Source organism: Hylobates moloch, unplaced genomic scaffold (assembly GCF_009828535.3).
Source record: "Hylobates moloch isolate HMO894 unplaced genomic scaffold, HMol_V3 SCAFFOLD_10, whole genome shotgun sequence".
Taxonomy (NCBI): domain Eukaryota; kingdom Metazoa; phylum Chordata; class Mammalia; order Primates; family Hylobatidae; genus Hylobates; species Hylobates moloch.
This window is the reverse complement of record NW_026652285.1, coordinates 29362737-29381859: the sequence shown is the minus strand read 5'-3', so window position 1 is coordinate 29381859 and position 19123 is coordinate 29362737. Positions and strand designations below refer to the sequence as shown.

The window sequence follows — 19123 nt, the reverse complement described above, 5'->3', positions numbered from 1 at the left end:
AACTGGCTGTTTCAGAGATACCAACACAAGAATTGGACTAGGGCAAGAAAGAAGATTCTGCCCAACTGCTTTCTGGCACGTATATGATGGAGACCAGATGCAAAGCAGCAAAAAGGACTAAGTAGAAGGAAAGAGCTTATTGCTAGAAGGAATCTGAGAGGTCATTTACGCTACCCTTTCTGTTTCACAGATGAGGAAACTGAGGCCCGGGAGGCGGTGATTTGATCAAGGTCGCCCCTTACCCATCCCAGGGGCAACAAAATCCTCACATGGCCACTGCTGTCAGCAACTGTGCAATCCCAGCTTGAGGACAGCCTCATGGCTTGTGGAAAGGTGGCCAGTGAGGAGGACACATCCCCAAATAAGAGACTTCCCAGACGTTCACAAATAGTATCTATAAGCCCAAAGCATCAGCCTTTGAGTGGAAGGTCAAGTGTAAACTTGCCTCAAAACCATCCTTTGGGGAACAAAGTAGAATATGAACAAGCAAATTTTTACCCCAATAAGTCCACAACTGAGCCTGAATTGTGGTAGAAGGAAAAAGGCTTTAGGTCCAACAGGGTGTGGGCTCAGGGCTTCCCATGCCATGCCCAGGCTGCACTGTGGGACTCCCTATCTGTAAACTGGCAAGAATTAGATTCAGATAAATCATGATGTCTGTATGGGGACCAGCACATAGCACATGGTCAACAAACATATTAACCTGTTCCTAGATAAACAACTTCCGCCAATTGCAATCTTCAAATTAACGACTTAGACACTTAAGCGTCGTGTGAACTGGTAACATGGAGGGGGAAATAGTACACAAATAGGAAACGTTTACAAATGGAACTGGGATTAAAAAAAAAAAAAGAAAAAGAAACCCAGGGGAATTGACACTGTGGAGAAAAGGCTCATCTCCACTCCTGGGACAGCAGCCTGCTCAGGTCGAGGGGCCCATCCACCTTAGGAGACCCTCTAAGGACCCTCCATTGTTCAGGGCTGTTAGCTACAGGAACTGAGCCCAGTGGGGTCCGAGCTGAGCAGCGCAGAGCAGACTGAGCCCTGGTCAACAGGCCCTGGGTTGGGCTGCCTTTTAAAGTTGGAGAGAGGAGGTGGAAGTATTTCAATGAACAAGCAAAGAGGTGAGTATTCCAGTTGAAGTGGGATGGATGCTGGGAGGATTGAGGGGGTTGTGAAAGGTACAACTGTGCAGGTGGACAGAAGCGAAATCATGGGGAGCCTCAGTACCAGATAGGAAGAGGGAGCCATGGGAGGTTTTAGAGCAGGGGAGTGGCACCCTCAGCAATCCACCTTGTGAAGATGATTGGTGAGAGCTGGAGAGGAGGCGGGATGCTGCTCACTCACAGCACAAGCCCTATTTGCATTCCTAATGGGCCCTGCGAGATTGGTTTTCCTTGCTGGCCCAGCTGGCTCTGGCAGATAAGTGGGACTCTGTGCCCAGGGGCAGGTTTCCCAGAAAGGTCTTCCAGACAGACCTGGGTGCTTGGTCCTGTTGCTCCCATCCCCCTCCCACACACACATACACACACTCAGTCCTCCCAGTTTTTCCAGCCGAGCCGGAGGGAATGGCTTGTGCCCGTCTCCTAGTTTGCTAGGCCTTACCCAGGCCATTAGGATTCCCTGACGACTACAGGCCTCAGCAGAGCCCCTTCCAGCTGGCGGCCCTTTGCCCTCGCCCCCCTCACCTCCACCTACATCTTCTCATGTGTCCCTGGTTGGAAATCTCACTCTGGGTCTGGCCGGTGCTTTTTGCATTACACCAGGAGGATAACCAAGCCCCATGCCCTGAGCTGTGAACCTGGGCATGCCCTGTGACCAGTTGGCCTCAGACCTGAGGCCTCTGTGCCCTCTCCCAGGGGCTTTCCAATGAGCATCAGGACCCCTACAGGAAGGAGCTGAGGACTCCCCTGTCCAGCCCCACTTCTTCCTCTGCTGGAAATATCAACTCCTCAAGCTCAGAGGCTCAGGGGGGCTCTTAGGTCCATTCTTAGCACTGTCTGAGCAGGAACTAGCTCTTATTCCTCTTCTCTTTTCTTTTTTTTTTTTTTTTGAGACAGAGTCTCGGTCTTGTTGCCCAGGCTGGAGTGCAGTGGTGCGATCTTGGCTCACTGCAACCTCCGCCTCCCAGATTCAAGCAATTCTCCTGCCTCAGCCTCCCGAGTAGCTGGGATTACAGGCACCCACCACCACGCCCAGCTAATTTTTTGTATTTTTAGTAGAGACTGGGTTTCACCATGTTGGCCATGCAGGCCTCGAACTCCTGACCTCAGGTGATCCACCCCCCTCAGCCTCCCAAAGTCCTGGGATTACAGGCATGAGCCACCACGCCCAGCCTTCTTATTCCTCTTTTCTGGGACTCACAATGATAGTTAACTTCTCTGGAAAGAACCTGACACTTCCTAAGTGTCCTCAGGAAGGAGTCCTCAGCTCCTTCCTGTAGTGGTCCTGATGCTCATTGGAGAGCCCCGGGGAGAGGGCACAGAGGCCTCAGGTCTGAGGCCAACTGGTCACGGGACACGCCCACAAAGATTATTCCACCTGAAGCTCTTCACGGCCCTGCAAGCAGGCAGGGCAGGTGGTTGTGTTATTATCATCATTCAATTTGCAGATGAGAAAACTGAGGGAGGGAAGAGACTGATCCACCGTCTCACAGCTCTTTGTGTGTAGAGTTTAGGGCTCTGTACCCCCCACCCTTCCCTGAGACCAGCTTTCAGTGACCACCCCCTCCACCAGGCACAGATGGTCCAAAGAGCTGGGTGACCTGAACGCGGAACACAGCCTCCATGACTGCAATCTCGGAGCTGGAAGTCCTTGGCCAGCAGCTTATCCAACTCTCCTGGTTACTGAGACTCAGAACAGTTAAGGAGGTTGCCTCATATCAAGATGGTGGCAGAGCCAGGTCTCAGGTGCCCTAACTCCCTGCCCGGAAGCCGCCCACCTCCTCACACTGGCCCCTCTCGCCCCAGAGCCCGCTCCGGCATCTCCTTCATTCCCTAGATGTATGGGTGTGCCTGACATTTCTGGAATTCACTCCACACATATAATGAGGCCAGTTTGAGAAGGCCCGCCTCAGGGGGAACCAGAGAGCTGTCTAGTGTCCCCATCCTGACCCCTGCCAACTCCTCCCGGCTGTACAAGCCAGGCTGCAAACAGATAAATCGACACCACTAGCTTCAGCAACCCTACCCCTGCCCGCCCTACACCTTTCCAGCCTGAAGAGCTAGCGGTGAGGGATTTGGGATTCACGGCTGCGATGCAGGGAACTAAGCGGCCTTAGGTGTCATCAGGCGGGTTGCTGCATGGGTCAGTGTTAATATGGGAAATGCTGAAGTCAACTCAGCAGGTGTGGAAACAGAATGGGGGCTCCTGTCAACGGCGCCAAAGTGATTGTAGCTGCACCCAGTGGCATTGGGGTGACTCTCTGAGATATTAGTTTGACATGAGGGTATGGGGCCGTGCCTGCTGGTAGAACCGTTGTATACCTGGGGTAGCCGCTGTGCTCACGACAGACAGGCTGCCTAACGCTGAAGAACCGGGTTTCAGCCTCTGAGCACAGGACCTTCTCTCCAGCCCCTGTGGCCCACTGAGACCCGAGCAACAGAAAAGGAGCAAACCTGCAGGCAGGCCCTCCCAGGCAGCAGCAGGACAGGGTGCCTGAAAGAGAGCATGGAGTTGCCACTCAGAAGATTCTAGAAACTCTGGCCGGGCGCGGTGGCTCATGCCTGTAATCCCAGCACTTTGGGAGGCCAAGGTGGGTGGATTACCTGAGGTCAGGAGTTCGAGACCAGCCTGGCCAACATGGTGAAACCCCTGTCTCTACTAAAAAATACAAATATTAGCCAGGCATCATGGCGCGCACCTGTAATCCCAGCTACTGGGGAGGCTGAGGCAGGAGAATTGCTTGAACTAGGGGGGCAGAAGTTGCAGTGAGCCAAGATTGTGCCACTGCACTCCAGCCTGAGCGACAGGGCAAGACTGTCTCAAAAAAAAAAAACAAAAAACTCAACTCTGCCCAGGTGCCTTAGCTATTCCCCTGCCCAGAAGCAGGGAGGAGACCCAGTGCTCCTTCCCAGAAGGCCCGTTTTCCAGCCCGTCGCCATCCAGTCTCCCTTGGAGAAGTCCCAGGAGATGGGATCTGGCCTCCTTCCTCTTTTCCCACCTTCTCCACTCCCAGAAGCTATTCCTGCACTCCTGGCCTAGCCTCTCACTGAGAGCAGGGAATTCCCTCTCTGGCAGCAGGATAAAGAAGGACCCTGCTTGGAGCCGGGACAGCCAAAGGGACAGGGCCTGGACGGGGAGGAGGCAGAAGTCTGGCCCCTGCTGCCTCCCCACACATACCTCCACCCCCCTACCCCCGCCCCAAGAATGTAATTAAGCAGCAGCTTCTGCCAGGAGCCAAGCTTTCTGCCTTCCGACTATAAATCACCTTCTGAATCATCTCTCAGCTCCTAGAGAAGCAACTTCTGCTCAGGCTGCTCCGGGCGGCCCTGGTGCCACTCCCCCTGGGAAGCCTGCCTCCCCCACCCCTCCTGTGCCCAGCCCCCTGGCTCTAGGTCCTAGCGAGAGTCTGGCAGACTCTGGGGGTTGGGGAAGGATTAGGGGACACTCCAGTAACCTTCTCTATCCTGCCCTCCCCTTCCTGAGCAGGCAAAGAGCTGAAGTGAGGTTAGCCTGGCCTAGCACCCTCAACTTCAGAATAAAGCTAAAGCACTGTGGAGCAAACAGGCAGAAAGAAGAAAAGGGGAAAACAGAGCCAGGTGGGGCAAATCTGGGAGGGCTTCTTGGAAGAGGCAAGTTGGGCTCCAAGGCTTCAGTGAGCCAATAGCTTGCAGATAGGAGGTGAAAATAGCTAACATCGATATCCTTCCTGTACGCAAGGTGTCATTCTAAGAAGTACTCACTCAATCATTTTCAAAACCCTATGAAATAGAGGCAATCATTACACTCGTTTTACAGATGAGGAAACTGAGGCTTGTAGAGGTTAACTTGCCCTAGTTACCCAGGTAGTACATGAAAAAGCCAGATGTGAATGCAGACGGCCTGGCTCCAGAAGAGTGGGAGTGTTTGGGGCGAGGTTTGGAAGTGCAAGCAGGTTGGCTTGGCAGGAGTGGGGCAGCCAGCTCTTTGGGATTTAGGTCAGATGGAGCCACAGAAAGAAAGGGGTGGACTGTCTAATACAGGCCCGGAATGTGTGCAGTAGAGTGTCATGCTTCACAGCAATGAGCCCAGAACCTGTCATAGCCCTGGGACTCTGAGAGGCAGAAGGGACCCCTCCATGTGGTTAAGGAAAATGAAGCCCAGAAGGAGGCAGGGACTTGAATGAAGCCCAGAGAAGGGAAGGGACTCATCCTAGGTCACAGGGTCCATTGGTATTAAACTTGGAATTCAGACATAGGTCTCTCCAACTCCCCACTCTCACCATTTTCCAGCATACAAGATAACATGGATGCACAGATGTAACATCAGGATGGCTCTAACCTTTGGCGGGGGGTGGGGGTGGGGCTAGGCATACCTCCTCCCTGGGTTAGGAATGAGGGGTGGAGGATGTCTTGCCCTCCTTGGCAGCTGGAGAAGGTTTCTGTGGCTCACATCAGGGTAGTTGGAAAAGGTTCTGCTCAACTCCTGGCTCATCACATTCTGAGACCAGAAAAATCTTCCTTTTTCCCACTTCCTTTTCCCTGGAAGGGTCTGTTAGCTGCATCCTCCTCTGTGATAAGTCACCTTTCCTGTGCCATCCCCTGGCTCCTTGTCTCCTGCCCAGACCAAGGAGAGACTTCTTCCAAATCTACATCTGCCCAAGTACCATTAATGTTTATTAGCATTAAGTTCTGTAGTGAGTAGGATGAGAGATGCTTGCTGGGCTGAGTCCATTCTTTGGAGATTTCCACCCAGAGTCCTCTCTGTCTGCCTCAGTTTCTCCATCTTTGTCAGTGACTGAGCATGTATCCAGATGCCAGAGTGTGGGCCCTGGTAGGGCCTGGCTGGGTTTGCCACTGGTGAAGCTGCAGCAAGTACCTCCTAAAGGACTTGGCACCAAAGTCCAGCTCCTGCCTCTTTTGACCTCCTCGCCAAAGGTCTTCCCACCAGGCCAGGATTAATTGCAGGGCAGACATCACAGACCCAAGCCCTCGGGATCCCTGGGGTGGACGTGGGGGTGATACTCAGACTCCACCCATCGCTCACCTCTTGGCCCTGGAGCTGTTGATAAAATGCTCTGAGAGTCTAGAACTTTCCCTGAGAGCGTCCCCTTCCCCCATGCCATCCCCATACATATTAAAGCAGGTTCTTCTAAGGACATAACTCAGCTCAGGCTCTTGGTATTATTATAACGTTTGACCTGTTTTCTTCTTTTTAAGCAAAATGTGATCCTATCGGAAGAATACCAACAGATCAGCCACCAATTTTGCTCCCTTTGGACTCTGAAGCCCCACCCATAATGGGGGTGGGGTGAGCGGGAGGGCTGTTAATTCACTTCCAAGAGACCTAGACTAATTTCCCCGCCATATCCCCCCCCCAGGGAAAGGTCTGCCCTGGAAGGGAGACCACCCGGTTAAAGCCTAGCCATCCGATCTGGTATCTGCCCATCTGTCTGTCTGTCTGTCTGTCTGTGGGATCAACAGCCTCCAGCTAGCTCAGCTCCTCACCAGCCCCAGCCAGTCCAGCCCCAGCGAGCTGTAATTCCTGCCTGTTACAAGTGTTAACACCTGGCCTGGGGCCTTCCTCCCCCGCAGTCTCCAGGTGCCTCCCTGGGCCCAGCCCACTGACCCCCACGGGGTTTGACTGAACATGTTCACAAGCCTCTGAAAGGCGGGTGGAGGTGGGAGTGGGTGGGAGAGGCAGCAGGACATCTGACAGATGGGAAAACTGAGGTAGGTCTTAGGCAGGTGCTCAAGTGGGAGGATGGGTCCTGGGATGGCGAGAACTCAGGTGTCCTGTTTCCCAGCTCACTGCCCTTGTCCTCTGCAAAACACTTTCACCCAAGCTGTGAGGCAGGGCAGGCTGGGGACCCCTGGGTGAAGTGTAAGGAAGCAGACCCAGATGGGTAGCCACTGGTCCTCAGTCACACAGCGGCAGGTTGAGCTCCTGATCCCCAGCAGGCCCCCTCCATCTGCACGTCCATCGCTGGAATGTAGCAGGTGCTGGGCTAGGAACTAATAACATAGGTTCATCCCCCCCCCACCCCAACGCCCCCAAGAAGGAGAAGAAAGACAAGTTTCTCCACCAGGAGCTAACTGGGACTGACAAGGGGAATTCGAGAAATCAGTGCTGTTGTTTCCTGTCCCGGCTCTGTCACTACCTGGAGAACATCTCTTCCTTCCAGGGGCGTCAGTCTGAGGCCCCTTAGAGCTGTCCCTTCTGGTCAACCTTCTGTCAGGACTGGGGTCTGAGCAGTGCAGACTCAGGGTGTCGTGCTTGAGGGTCCGCATGGACAGAAATCCCAGCTACGGGACTTCCCCCGTAAATCCTTCCTGGGGAATGAGTGAGCTGGGTGGGCCAAAGAGGGCAGGCCAAGATGGGCTTAGATGCTCAAAGTACTGGAATCTGACTGCCCAGCAGCCGGGGGAGGGGCTGGGTTGAGGAGTGGGGGCAGAAATGGGATCAGGAATCAGAGGCCCATCTACCCTACAGCCCCAGCCCTAACCCTGAGAGGGTGACTCACCCTCCATCCCAGCTCCAAGACCAAAGAAAAACAACCTCAGAGAGAAAGGCCAGTGACTCTAGTGCCTGGACAGACAGGACAAGCTGGTGTCAAGGAAGCCTCTGCCCCTGCCTCTCTAGCGTGCCATCCCTGGCCAGCTGTGCCCCCTGCAGCCACCTTGTGAGACTTTTGCTTCCTGTTGGACCTTCCCTCCAGGCCCATGGCTGCCCACCAAACACCCAAGCTCAGGTGTCATTCATACCCACAGGTAGATGTCTGCAAACATATTCACAGCCACACAGCCCCAGGCCCAGCACCTGGGGACAGGATCACAGGCAGACTCAGACATAGCCCTCACACAGCTATGGACTTGAGGCTCACTCTCCTCTTTACAAGCACAATCAGGCCATGGCCGTGAGCACTGATATTCACGCACAAAGACATCTGTGGGGCTTTCCCCACACTGTCATGAAGGCATGCGAGCGCACGTCCACACACACACACACGCGCGCGCGCACACACACACACACTCTCACTTGCCCAGTCATGAACACAGTCAAGCCCAGCGTCACAAGCAGACACAGGCTCTGACCTTTACACGGGCAAAGATACTTCTAGACTTCTCTCTGTCTCTTACACACGTACATACACACATCACAGCATCAGCCACTTGCTAACACTTGTGTGCAGAGACACAGCACAACCTGTCATGGGCCATGGATTCCCCAACACACCAACATGATTTCATATCCACAGTAGCCCAGTTGCAGGCACAAACACTTTTGCACATAGAGACACGCTGGTGTATAGAAAACACCTCTTAGGGTCATAGACCCAGAACACACACACACACACACACACACACACACACACACACACACACACACCTCTCTCCTCGGCTTAGACAAAGCAGCATTCCTGTCCCCTACCACATTCCCAAACAAGCCATGTGTCTAGCATTATGTTAAGGCCAATGTCTTGACCCTCCAGGTTTCCCCAGCGTTTCTTCCTATTGGGCAATCCCTATCTAGATGGTCCCCAAGATACCATTTCACACCAGAATCTCCACCAACTGGAAGAGTGCCCTCTTCTAGTTCATAGGGCCGGAGAGACTGGTCGCTCTTCCTCAGTCCCTGCCACCTATGGGCCGCCAAACCTTTCCTTCCCACCCTCCCCCAACCCACCAGAGTCTCTGCGAAGGCAAGGCAAAAAACGGCATGGCCTTGGCCCGGGAATGGGAAGAGGGTCAGGAATGGCCGGGTGAGGCTGGACTGGTGTTGGCAGCAGCCTTTCCCTAGACTGGCCGAACCTTCTTCCTGAAGTCCCTGGCTGCCCTGGCCACCCCATCGACTTCTTTATGTGCTGAAAGCTTCAGGTTAGCCCAGCCCCCCGGAAAAGTGTGGGTTGGGCAGAAGAAAGACTTCCCCTTGGCTGGCTGTCCTGGGAGCAACTCCTAGCACCCTCTAAACAGAGACCCTTGGCCATGTCCCCACCCTCTCTCCCAGGGGCCCCAAACACCCAGACACAAATGCTGCCATCCCCAAACAACTGGAAGACTTGGGGTGTGGCCCCCAAGTCTCGCTGTCTCTGCTCCTCCTACCCTGGGCTCTGGGTTGGCGAAAGGCAGGGAGTCTGGGGACCTGCAGGCGGTACCGCACCATGGTGGCACTTCTCTCTGACTTTCACCCCGGGGGCCACAGCCCACTTCTCACTCACAGATCCCAAATTCTTCCTCCTCACCTCCCACCCCCAGGCCGAGGCTCTCCTATGTCCAGGAGGGGAAGATTCTTTAATTAAAGTTTTCCGGAATGTAGGGGGCTGGAGACTGGGGAGAGGCGGGGTGTAATTTAGAGAACTGGTTTCAGTGTCTTCCCCTCTGGCTCCTGGGACCTGCGGAGGGTGGGAGAGCGGCGATGGGGCCGCTCGGAAAACAAGGGGACTCCTGGAGCTGGGGCTCCCAAAGGGATGTTTATTCCTCACCCAGGCCCCCCAGACACGCGCAGCCCCCCAAGCACTGCTCCCGGCTTCCCAGCCTTATTTACTAAAATGTCTTTTGTATCCGCATTTCTCAGGGACGGAATTCTCCCTTCCCTCTCCCTTTCTCCTCGGTCCTCGGTTTTCCAAAAGGAACAAATGTGACATGGAGAATTGGATTTTTGGTCAAAGAACAACAAGCCTACCCCTCCCAGACAACACATTTTCAAGGAACCCCCCCTTTTGCCAGGGTGGACAAGCAAGAAATGAATAAAATCCGAATTCAATGGCATCCTGGATCAGCAAATACCATATTCACTTCAGAGGCTCAAGATGAATCTAGAGCGGTGGGGAGAATCTGATGAAATCCCCCCACCCACTCCCCTGCCCTGGGAGGAGCCCTGAAGCCTTTGGGGTCTGAAATAGGAAGGCAAAGGGGGGTTATTGTGGGGAATCTCTTGATGGAGGCGCCGGCAGAGGTGGGGTGGCAGTGAGGGAACAGGATGGTTTTGCCCATGAAGACCCTAAAATGGAGAAGAGGAGTGGCTGGGCCCCAGGGACAGTGCTGGATTTCCAGAAACCCAACTGCAAGCAAATGGGGGGTCTTAGGGGACCTCTGGATTGGGACGGGCAGAGGGTTAGGATCTAAGAATAAGAAACCTTCTGAGATGGGAAAAGTCCTCCAGCCCCTGCAGCAGGGAGCAGGGAAAATGGTGATTATCAGAGGAGCCAGGAGTTGGATTCTGAAGGCGACACCAGCAGAAAATCCAGGAGGGGTGGGCGGGTGGGGAGCTGGAGGGAGGCGAGGAGAGGAGCCCCAGCCCTGCAGCGGCCCACCCCCAGCCGGCGCCCCCACCTTCCCCGGACGCAGCGGAGAAACCGGGCCACAGGCAGACAAGAGGAGAGTCTTACCACCAAATTGGGTAGCCAGCGAGGACCCTGGTGCCACCGAGCAGGAGGCCGAGGAGCAGCCCGAGCAGGTGGGGCTCCATTAGAAGCGGCGCCGAGGAGGAAGTTTGCCCGCGACCATGAAGAGGGGGAGCGACGCCCCCAATAGTTGGAACAAAGTCCACTTGAGATTGGAAATGACTTTCGGGCTTGTCAGAAGCGCACCTCCACCCGCAGCCGCCCCCCTCCCGAGCCCAGCGCGGAGCAGCCGGGTTTGAGGATGTCAGCGAGCAGCCAATCAGCGCCCGCGGCCTAAGGTAAGAGATGAGTCTGTAGTTCAGCCTGTCAATCACGCGCCCCTCCCGCCCGGCCCACAACTCGGGCTCCGGGAAGGGCATCGCCCAGCAAACTTGGGCAAAGCCCGCGCCCCGGACGCCGCGGGGCTTCGGGGGGACGCGGTGGGCCGGACCCTCTGCTACAGCCACGGCCCCCCGCTGGCCAGGGTTAGGGCGCTGGGGCTTTGACCCGGGCGTTCGCGTGGCGAGGGCTCGGCGTGGGCATGAACGGGTGGCTCCTTTGCTGGCGGGGACCGTGACCCGTTGGGACGTGGGCCCGCGAGGAATCGAGGGTAGAAAGCACAGGGATGTTTCCAGAAGCCCCGCTCGGGCAGGTCAGGATCAGAGGGTGGGGGAACGCACCCCCTCCCAGCTTCCAGCCTCCCGAGTCCGCCCGCTCTCCGGCCTCTCGTCCTGGCCGCGGGAGGTCACTTCCCGGGTGTCCGAGGAACGTGCGGAAAAGTCCGCGGAGGCTCGAAGGTCTGGCTGCGGGCGGCGCCGGGGGACGGAGCCGAGTGTCATTTGAGTCTTTTGTCAGGGATCAGATCGATATCGGGACCTCCTGCTGCCTTTGCATTTCCTGCAACTGACACCAGCGGCCAGTCGCATTTCCTGCTCTCGGAGTCGGGTCACTTTCTCCTCCTTGAGGGGTTCAGGCCCGACCTCCGGCCCGGGTCGGAGGCGTGACCCACAGCCTCATTGGGATTCTCGGTTGGACCATCAGGGACCGGTGAAACGCGCAGCTCTGGCCGAGGGCGGCCCAGGTCCTTGGAGGACCTTGCTGCCCTCCGGAGCGCCCCTCACTGCCCGACTGTCCCGCCTGAGGCCCCGGTTCTACTGATAGGGAGCTCCAGCCTGAGGTTTGGCGTAAAGGCCCTTGCCCTGTGCGGACACCAAATGCCTCCAGATACCCACCCCTCCCCACAGGAAAGGAGTCCTTCCAGGCCCCCTTCGGGCTTACTTCCTCTCCTCTCCCTCTCCAGAGCGAGGAATTAGGGTCTCAGCCCCGGGTGGTATTGACATCGTGGTCAGGTTTTGGGGACTCACGACCGGTCACCTGGGTGCCTTTCCCTAGGCCCCCTCCCAGGCCACCTGAGGCAGCAGGACTCTGCGCAGCCCCGGTCTGGGGTGAAGGAAGCACTGCCGGTGGGGAGCAGGGACCGCTGTGTAGGGAACTGTGGCAGAAAAGGCAGAGAATGAGCCGACCCAGTCCCACAGAGGCCTAGAACGGCGGGCGTTCCACGAGGTGGGGGCCACGGCTGAAGGAAGTCTCACGCCAGGGGGCCAGACATTCCTGGCCTTTGATCTGAGCCCCCCGTACCCACAGCTCCAACCTGCTGCCCCTTCTGGTCGGCAAGCCCTCTCCGCACGCGGCTGCTGCCGGCACAGGGAGCGCGGGGAAATGGCCTCGGGGGCACCAAGGGTCGGGAGAGCCGCCTGGGCTTGTCATGGCTCCTGCTGCGTTCCTAGCCCATTGCTGGACTGGAGGGGGTGGGAGGGGAGGTTGAAAGAGAGGAAGGAAGGGGAGGAAAAGGAGAAACCGAGAGGAGGAGAGAGAGAGGGGCTCAGAGATGAGAGAAACGCTGAGACAGGAACCAAGAAAAGGGTGGGGGGGAGGCTGAGCCACCGCTGTGAGGAAGAAAGGGGCAGGGGTGAGGCGGAGAGGACCAAGGAGCTGCAAGGCAAAGAAAAATCGTGAACCTGACCAGGAGTGGTGAACCTGGTGGGGGCTGCAGAGATGGGGATCCCTAGAGATGCTCCTCATGGCTGGGCTGATTCTGGGGCGCCCTGTTTCTGATTCACCTGGAAAGAGGGTTACCACTGCCATGAATGCAGAGCCTCAGGACCAAGGCTCTGGGAGTGGAGAGCTTTCCACATACATCCCTCTTGGATAGAGGCCTGCTAGGTCCTACCTGGAGTCCTGTCCCACCCACAGGGCTCCCAGGTGGCTTTGTAATCAGAGCTGACTGCTGGAGTCCTGCCCAAGGGCTTGGGAGTTCCAGAGCCCCATGACAGCCGTGCTGAGAGCTGGGGAGGGCTACCTTCCCTGGCCACTCAGATACCACTGTGGATGCAGTGTGGTGGGACGACAGGGCCTGGACTTGATGGCTTCCTGGGGTCATTACTGGGCCTCAAGACTCCACAGGTGCCAACCCTGTGAGGTGGGAGCAAAAGATCCGGGGCTGTCGGTGGGAGTGTGTGTTGGCTGAGATATGCCCAGCCAGCATCCTGGGTGCTGTGAGCAAGACCATCATTCCCTGAGGGGCCATGTGTACCTGAATGCCTCCTCCAGGCAGCCTGGAGCACTCAGAGACGCAGGTCATGTGCATCAGGCGGGAAACAAGTGGGTTGAAGGGTGGAATCCAGGAGCTGGCCATGTGCGCCTGGGAAGTGACAGAGGAGAGGACTGGAACCTACCAGCGGCCCAGCGAGGCCCCTAGAGAATGGAGGTGTGTGGGGGGATTTCCCCCACTTGAAAGCTCCTCAGAGGAGGGGAGCCTGAGCCCCTTCCTTTCCGCCAGGTGTCCTTCCTTCAACACAGGTTTAATTTCCTTCCTCCTGCACACCTTGCGCTGCCGCCGGCGGAAACGCAGGAATGGTTTCTGTCAGGGGAGGGCGGGCGCCCCTGACCACACATCACAGATAGAAACACCCTCTCTCTAACAGGTACCCCAAGCCCCAGGGTGGTTTCACTTGGTGGAGAAAGGGTTAAATTCACTCCAAGACCACGAAGGGTGGGCGGGGTGGAGGCATCAGCCAGTGGACTAGGAGGCCATCGCTCTGAAAGGAAGGGTGGTCTCTTGGAAGAGGGCAGAAGAGGCAGCAAGGGCCAGGGACCTGGGGACATGGGGTGGCACGGGGGAAGCACTTTTTGTTGTGTGTGTGAATGTGTGGGACCTTAGACCTGGGAAGGGGACCCCAGCCCCAGCCCAACCCCTCTCTCTAGCTGGCTGGGAGGTTCCTTTTGATGTGCACTCCCCCGGGGCTCAGAGTTCGCCGCTGTGTATTCAGTGAGGCTCCACTGGACCCCCTGCGGAGGCACCATGTAGACAAAGAATCCGGCGGCCAGGCCCCCGCCCGCCCTCATGGGGCTACCCGTCTGTCGCGGGGAGGGAGGAGGAAATCTCCGATCCAGGCACTGTGCGATTCATTTTTGCTTGAAACAGGTCTTGGGGCTGCCAGGCGGGAGTCGGGAGCCGGACCAACCTGGGGGGATAAAGGGAGAGGCGAAGCCGTTGCAGCGGGGAAGCAGGCGGGGAAGTGCGAAGGGCCGAAGGCCCTAACACCACAGGGCTTATGGAGGAACAGTGCGAAGGGAGCACATAGGGGGCTCCAAGGCCTCTGACCTGGAGAGGAGGGCGTTTAACTTTCTCCTAGGAGCTGTAGGAACCGCAGAGCGGTTTTAGGCGAGCTCCCTAGAGGCCACTGGAAGGCTGGACAGCAGAGACTGGAAGCAGGAAGGCCCTAGCGTGGGTGGTGGGCGCAGGAGTAAATCGGATTTCTTTCCACTGCCCAGCTCAGTTTGTTGGCATAGAGGCTGCATCCTGGAAATGCAGGAAGCCCCTGACCTGCATCGAGTAAGCGCATAGTAGGTAAGCACCAGATGTTAATCTAACACACAAAGGAGCGCAGGTGCACGCGGAGGTCGGCTCAGAGCCCAGCGGCGCGGGCGCGCCCCCTGGCGGCAGTGCTGATAGCAAGGCGGGAAGTCAGCAGGCGAGGAAAGGATCCCGCCTGGTCCCACTCCGCTTCCTGCGGGCCCGGCATCCTCAGTTGTTGCTGGTGAGCAGCCCGGATTTCGGAGGATATTGGTTAAGCAGGTGCCCTCCTGAGTGAATGCCCTTAATCTACCTCGCAATCCCGGAGCTTAGCTGGGGATAAGGGTTGCATGGCTTCAGGCTCCCCTCTCCTCTCCAGACAGGCGGAGGGCGAGCGGGCCCAGGTGATGCCGGTCCAGGGCTCACTGGGGCACCGCCAGATCCACCCTGCTGATGCCTCCCTCTTCCGCTGACATATGGGAGGCTGCCAGCGGCAGGCCGATGTCACCAGTTCTTCCTGGATCCCGAGATCACAGGGGCCGCTGTGGGCACGTGAGAGGTTCTCCCTGTAGCAGTAGTTCCTGCTGTCTTAGATCTAGCTCCCCAGGGCATTTAGTTTTATGTATTTTTATATATATAATAAATATATATTATATAATAAACATATATATTATATACATTTATATATTATATAATAAACATATATAATATACATTTATATATAATATAATAAACATATATATTATATATATTTATATATTATATAATAAACATATATATTATATATATATTTTTATATATTATATATATTTTATATATAGAGAGAGGTGGAGTTTCATTCTTGTTGCCCAGGCTGTAGTGCAATGGCGCGGTCTCAACTCACTGCAACCTCCGCCTCCCAGGTTCAAGCAATTCTCCTGCCTCAGCGTCCCAAGCAGCTGGGATTACATGTGCCCACCACCACACCTGACTAATTTTTTGTATTTTTAGTAGAGACAGGGTTTCACCATGTTGGCCAGGCTGGTCTCGAACTCCTGACCTATATTTTTAAGACAGAGTCTCACAGTGTCGCCCAGGCTGGAGTGCAGTGGTGCAGTCTCGGCTCACTGCAACCTCCAGCTCCCCACGTTCAAGCGATTCTCCTGCCTCCGCCACTCAAGTAGCTGGGATTACAAGCATGCACCACCATACCCAGCTAATTTGTGTTTTTTTGGTAGAGACAGGGTTTTGCCATGTTAGCCAAGCTGGTCTTGAACTCCTGACCTCAAGTGACCCACCCATCTTGGTCTCCCAAAGTGCTGGGATTACAGGTGCAAGCCACCATGCCCAGCCTCCCCAGAGCATTTTGGAAAGTGATTTGGGGTGAAAGTCCTTTAGAAGGGAGGGAATGGGGTGGGGTGGGGCACTGGCTGATTGCCTGTCATCTCTGAGCCCCCGGCTTCAGATGTGGAGTGGAGATAACACTTTCCACCTTGTTGGGAGCTGTCAGCGTTAAATGAGAATGGTGCCAACGGAATGCCAGACCGCGGATGGCGAATACAAAATATTGGGTTTCTTTCTTCTCTTGAGGCAAGGAATAAGCCTCTCTCTCTCAGGTCTCTCCTCCTGCCCCAGTCAGTGTCCACTAAGCAGTCTCCCTTCAGGCACCCAGGAGCCTTCTCCAGAAGGATTTATCCAGGATAATGTTATCTGACATCCCCTTCCAAGACCCACTTCAAAATATCCACTTCAGAGAGGCCCCTCCAGACCCCTTGCCACTCCCTAGCCCTGTCCTGTTAGGCCTCTTATTCAGCTTTATTTTCCAGCATAGCCCTGACACTGATGTGATTAATATGTGATTACACATATTATTTTTTTTTGAGACGGTGTCTTGCTCTGTCGCTCAGGCTGGCGTGCACTGGCGTGATCTTGGCTCACTGCAACATCCACCTCCTGGGTTCAAGTGATTCTCTTGTCTCAGCCTCCCAAGTAGCTGGGATTACAGGCGCCCGCCACCATGCCTGGCTAATTTTTGTATTTTTAGTAGAGACAGTGTTTCACCATGTTGGCCAGGCTGGTCTTGAACTCCTGACCTCAGGTGGTCCGCCCGCCTTGGCTTCCCAAAGTGCTGGGATTACAGGCATAAGCCCCCATGCCTGGCTGATTATACATATTACATAGCAGACATATCTGTTCAGTTGCTTGCATATGTTGTCCGTCTCCAGCTGTAAAATCTCCACAACGAAACTCCCTCCACAAGACTGCTGAACCCCCAGTGGTGCAGGGTTCAGCACTTAGCAGCCCCTTGAAAACACTGTTGAAGATGGGCCCAGAGGAGAGGGAGCAGGCAGGGCTGAGGTGTCCGATAGAAGAGCCACTGACTCAGGTTCGGGCTCCCTGTGGCCCCTCAGGGTCCTCGGTGCCCCTATCTTGAGTGGCCCTGGCCCCTACAACTCCAACCCACCCCAGCTACCCTGCTCTGTCACTTGGTTCCTGTGTCCCTTTCATAGGACCCTGTGCTGCCTCCAGTGGGATGAGATTAAGGGTGGGCAGCCTGTTGGGAAGTCACTGCCACATGGGGGCATCTGGGGCTTGGTGGCCCCTCGTGCTGCCCCTCCAGCTGTGTGCCACACCTCCTTCTCCTTCCCTTTCTTTCTCCTCTTCAGCCTCCCTCCGTGCCCCTTTATTCTGCCATTGCCTCATAACCCTGAGCCCCATCCCTGGACATGGCTGGCCTGCCCGAGGCTTTTGGGGCTCTAACCCAAGGCCAGCTCCTGGCATGGGTGTGATCCCGCCTGAGGGGTTAGAGCCAGGCCTCTGCGTGTGGCTGCCACGGTTTCTCTCAGTCGCCTGGAGCTACAGCTCCTGAGTTTTCCTTCCGCTCCCCTGTGTACGGGACATAAGCAGGCAGGAAAGGGGAGGGAGCCCTGGTTGCAACCCACGAGGGGCTTGGAGCCATCTTTGGTCTCTTCTGTCTCCAACCTTAGTCATGATGGGCCCCCACCTTCCGCCTGAGCTCTGAGGGCGGAAAGTGTCTGTATTTCTCATCGCACACGTTGACTGCATGCCTGCTGTGGACAAGGCTCCAGGAGGAATGGGACTACCCTCAGTGAGCCTGCCTTCTTCCTTATAACCCAGCTCCGGCTGATGCACGCAGTAGGTGCTCTGTGAATTTCACCTGGTCCATTTCTTCAACGCATCTTCATGGAGCAACTCTGTGCGCGGCTGCCCCTTGGCAGCTAAGCACCGATGAGCAAAAGCAGTCCAGGTTTTGGCCTGCAAGGAACTTGCTATCTGCTGGGGACAGTCATTCATCAGAGGACCAAATATGTAAATGTTTCCTTAAAAAACAAAACCAGACCGGGCGTGGTGGCTCATGCCTATAATCCCAGCACTCTGGGAGGCCGAGGTGGGTGGATCACCTGAGGTCAGGGGTTTGAAACCAGCCTGGCCAACGTGGCAAAACCCTGTCTCTACTAAAAATACAAAATTAGCTGGGCATGGTAGCGCACACCTGTAATCCCAGCTACTTGGGAGGCTGAGGTAGGAGAATCACTTGAACCCAGGAGGCAGAGGTTGCAGTGAGTCGAGATCGTGCCATTGCACTCCAGCCTTGGCAACAAGAGCTAAACTGTCTCAAGAAAACAAAACAAAACTAAACAAAACAGAGATGTGGAAGTTCTTTCCATCTCAGGGGTCTTGCGGGGAAGACTTTTGTGGGGACACATTAGGGAGATAGAATAGAACAGGCCTGTTAATATCCTTGGAGATGGTGAAGAAATTTCTAGTGAAGTCCTGGTTTGCACCTTCCAGAACTCTGCCAACTAACAACCTTCTCCACAGACCAGTATGGCCAGTAGCTGTCATTGCTGGGACCTCGGGGTGGCCAGCTATGAGCCCTGAGTCCTGGGAGCCTAATCACATGGATGGAGGTCCAATGGGCTGGGAATGGAGTCACAGCTGCCTCACCGGCAAGGGCCTAGCCACAGCTGGCACAGATGTGGGAGGGCCCTTGGGCAAACCAGGGACATCTGCCTGGCATTGCCCACATCCCAGCAGGACCCACCTCTTATGCACCTTTGTCTTGGCTTCCAGGTAAGGCCTGAATGGGGATTCAAATGTCTGACTGGGAAATCCTCTCTGAGTGGTTGCCTTAGAGCCCAGATCTACCACAACCCCAGTGAATCCCAGCTCTGCCTCTTACTATGTGACACTGAGCATATTATGTAACCTCCCTGTACCTGCTTCATCAACTGCAAAATGGGTATAATAATACTTGTCTCAAAAGACAATTGCCTATTCAGCAGAGTGATAGCTGCTGTGTTTGAAATGGCACCTGGGACATGTAAAATGATCGGTGAGCATCCACTCCCTCCCTCTGTGGCAATCAGCTGCTCTTTTTTTTTTTTTTGAGACGAAGTCTCGCTCTATCACCCAGGCTGGAGTGATCTTGTCTCACTGCAACCTCTGCCTCCTGGGTTCAAGTGATTCTGCTGCCTCAGTCCTCCTAGCTGGGACTACAGATGCAAGCTACCACGCCTGGCTAATTTTTGTAGTTTTAGTAGAGACAGAATTTCACCGTGTTGGCCAGGCTGGTCTTGAACTCCCGACCTCAAATGATCCGCCCACCTCAGCCTCCCAGAGTGTTGGGATTACAGGCATGAGCCACCATGCCCAGCCTCAGCTGCTGTGTTTGAACTTCTGGAAGACAGGCTTCTGTTTCGATTTAGTGTAGCTCACACTGCTGGTGGTCCCTTCCTCCAGGA

At 55.5% G+C, this 19123-nt stretch overlaps 1 protein-coding gene across 1 annotated transcript in view; it reads right to left on the bottom strand.

Moving 5' to 3' along the window:
* The window catches only part of WNT3 (Wnt family member 3), a 54677-nt gene extending 43963 nt beyond the window's left edge, over positions 1-10714 (bottom strand). Inside the window, exon 1 of the mRNA XM_032162633.2 lies at positions 10529-10714. Coding sequence (XP_032018524.1) covers positions 10529-10608 — 80 coding nt within the window. The 5' untranslated portion in view covers positions 10609-10714. The remainder of the gene's footprint in view (positions 1-10528) is intronic.
* Positions 10715-19123: the final 8409 nt, after the last annotated feature.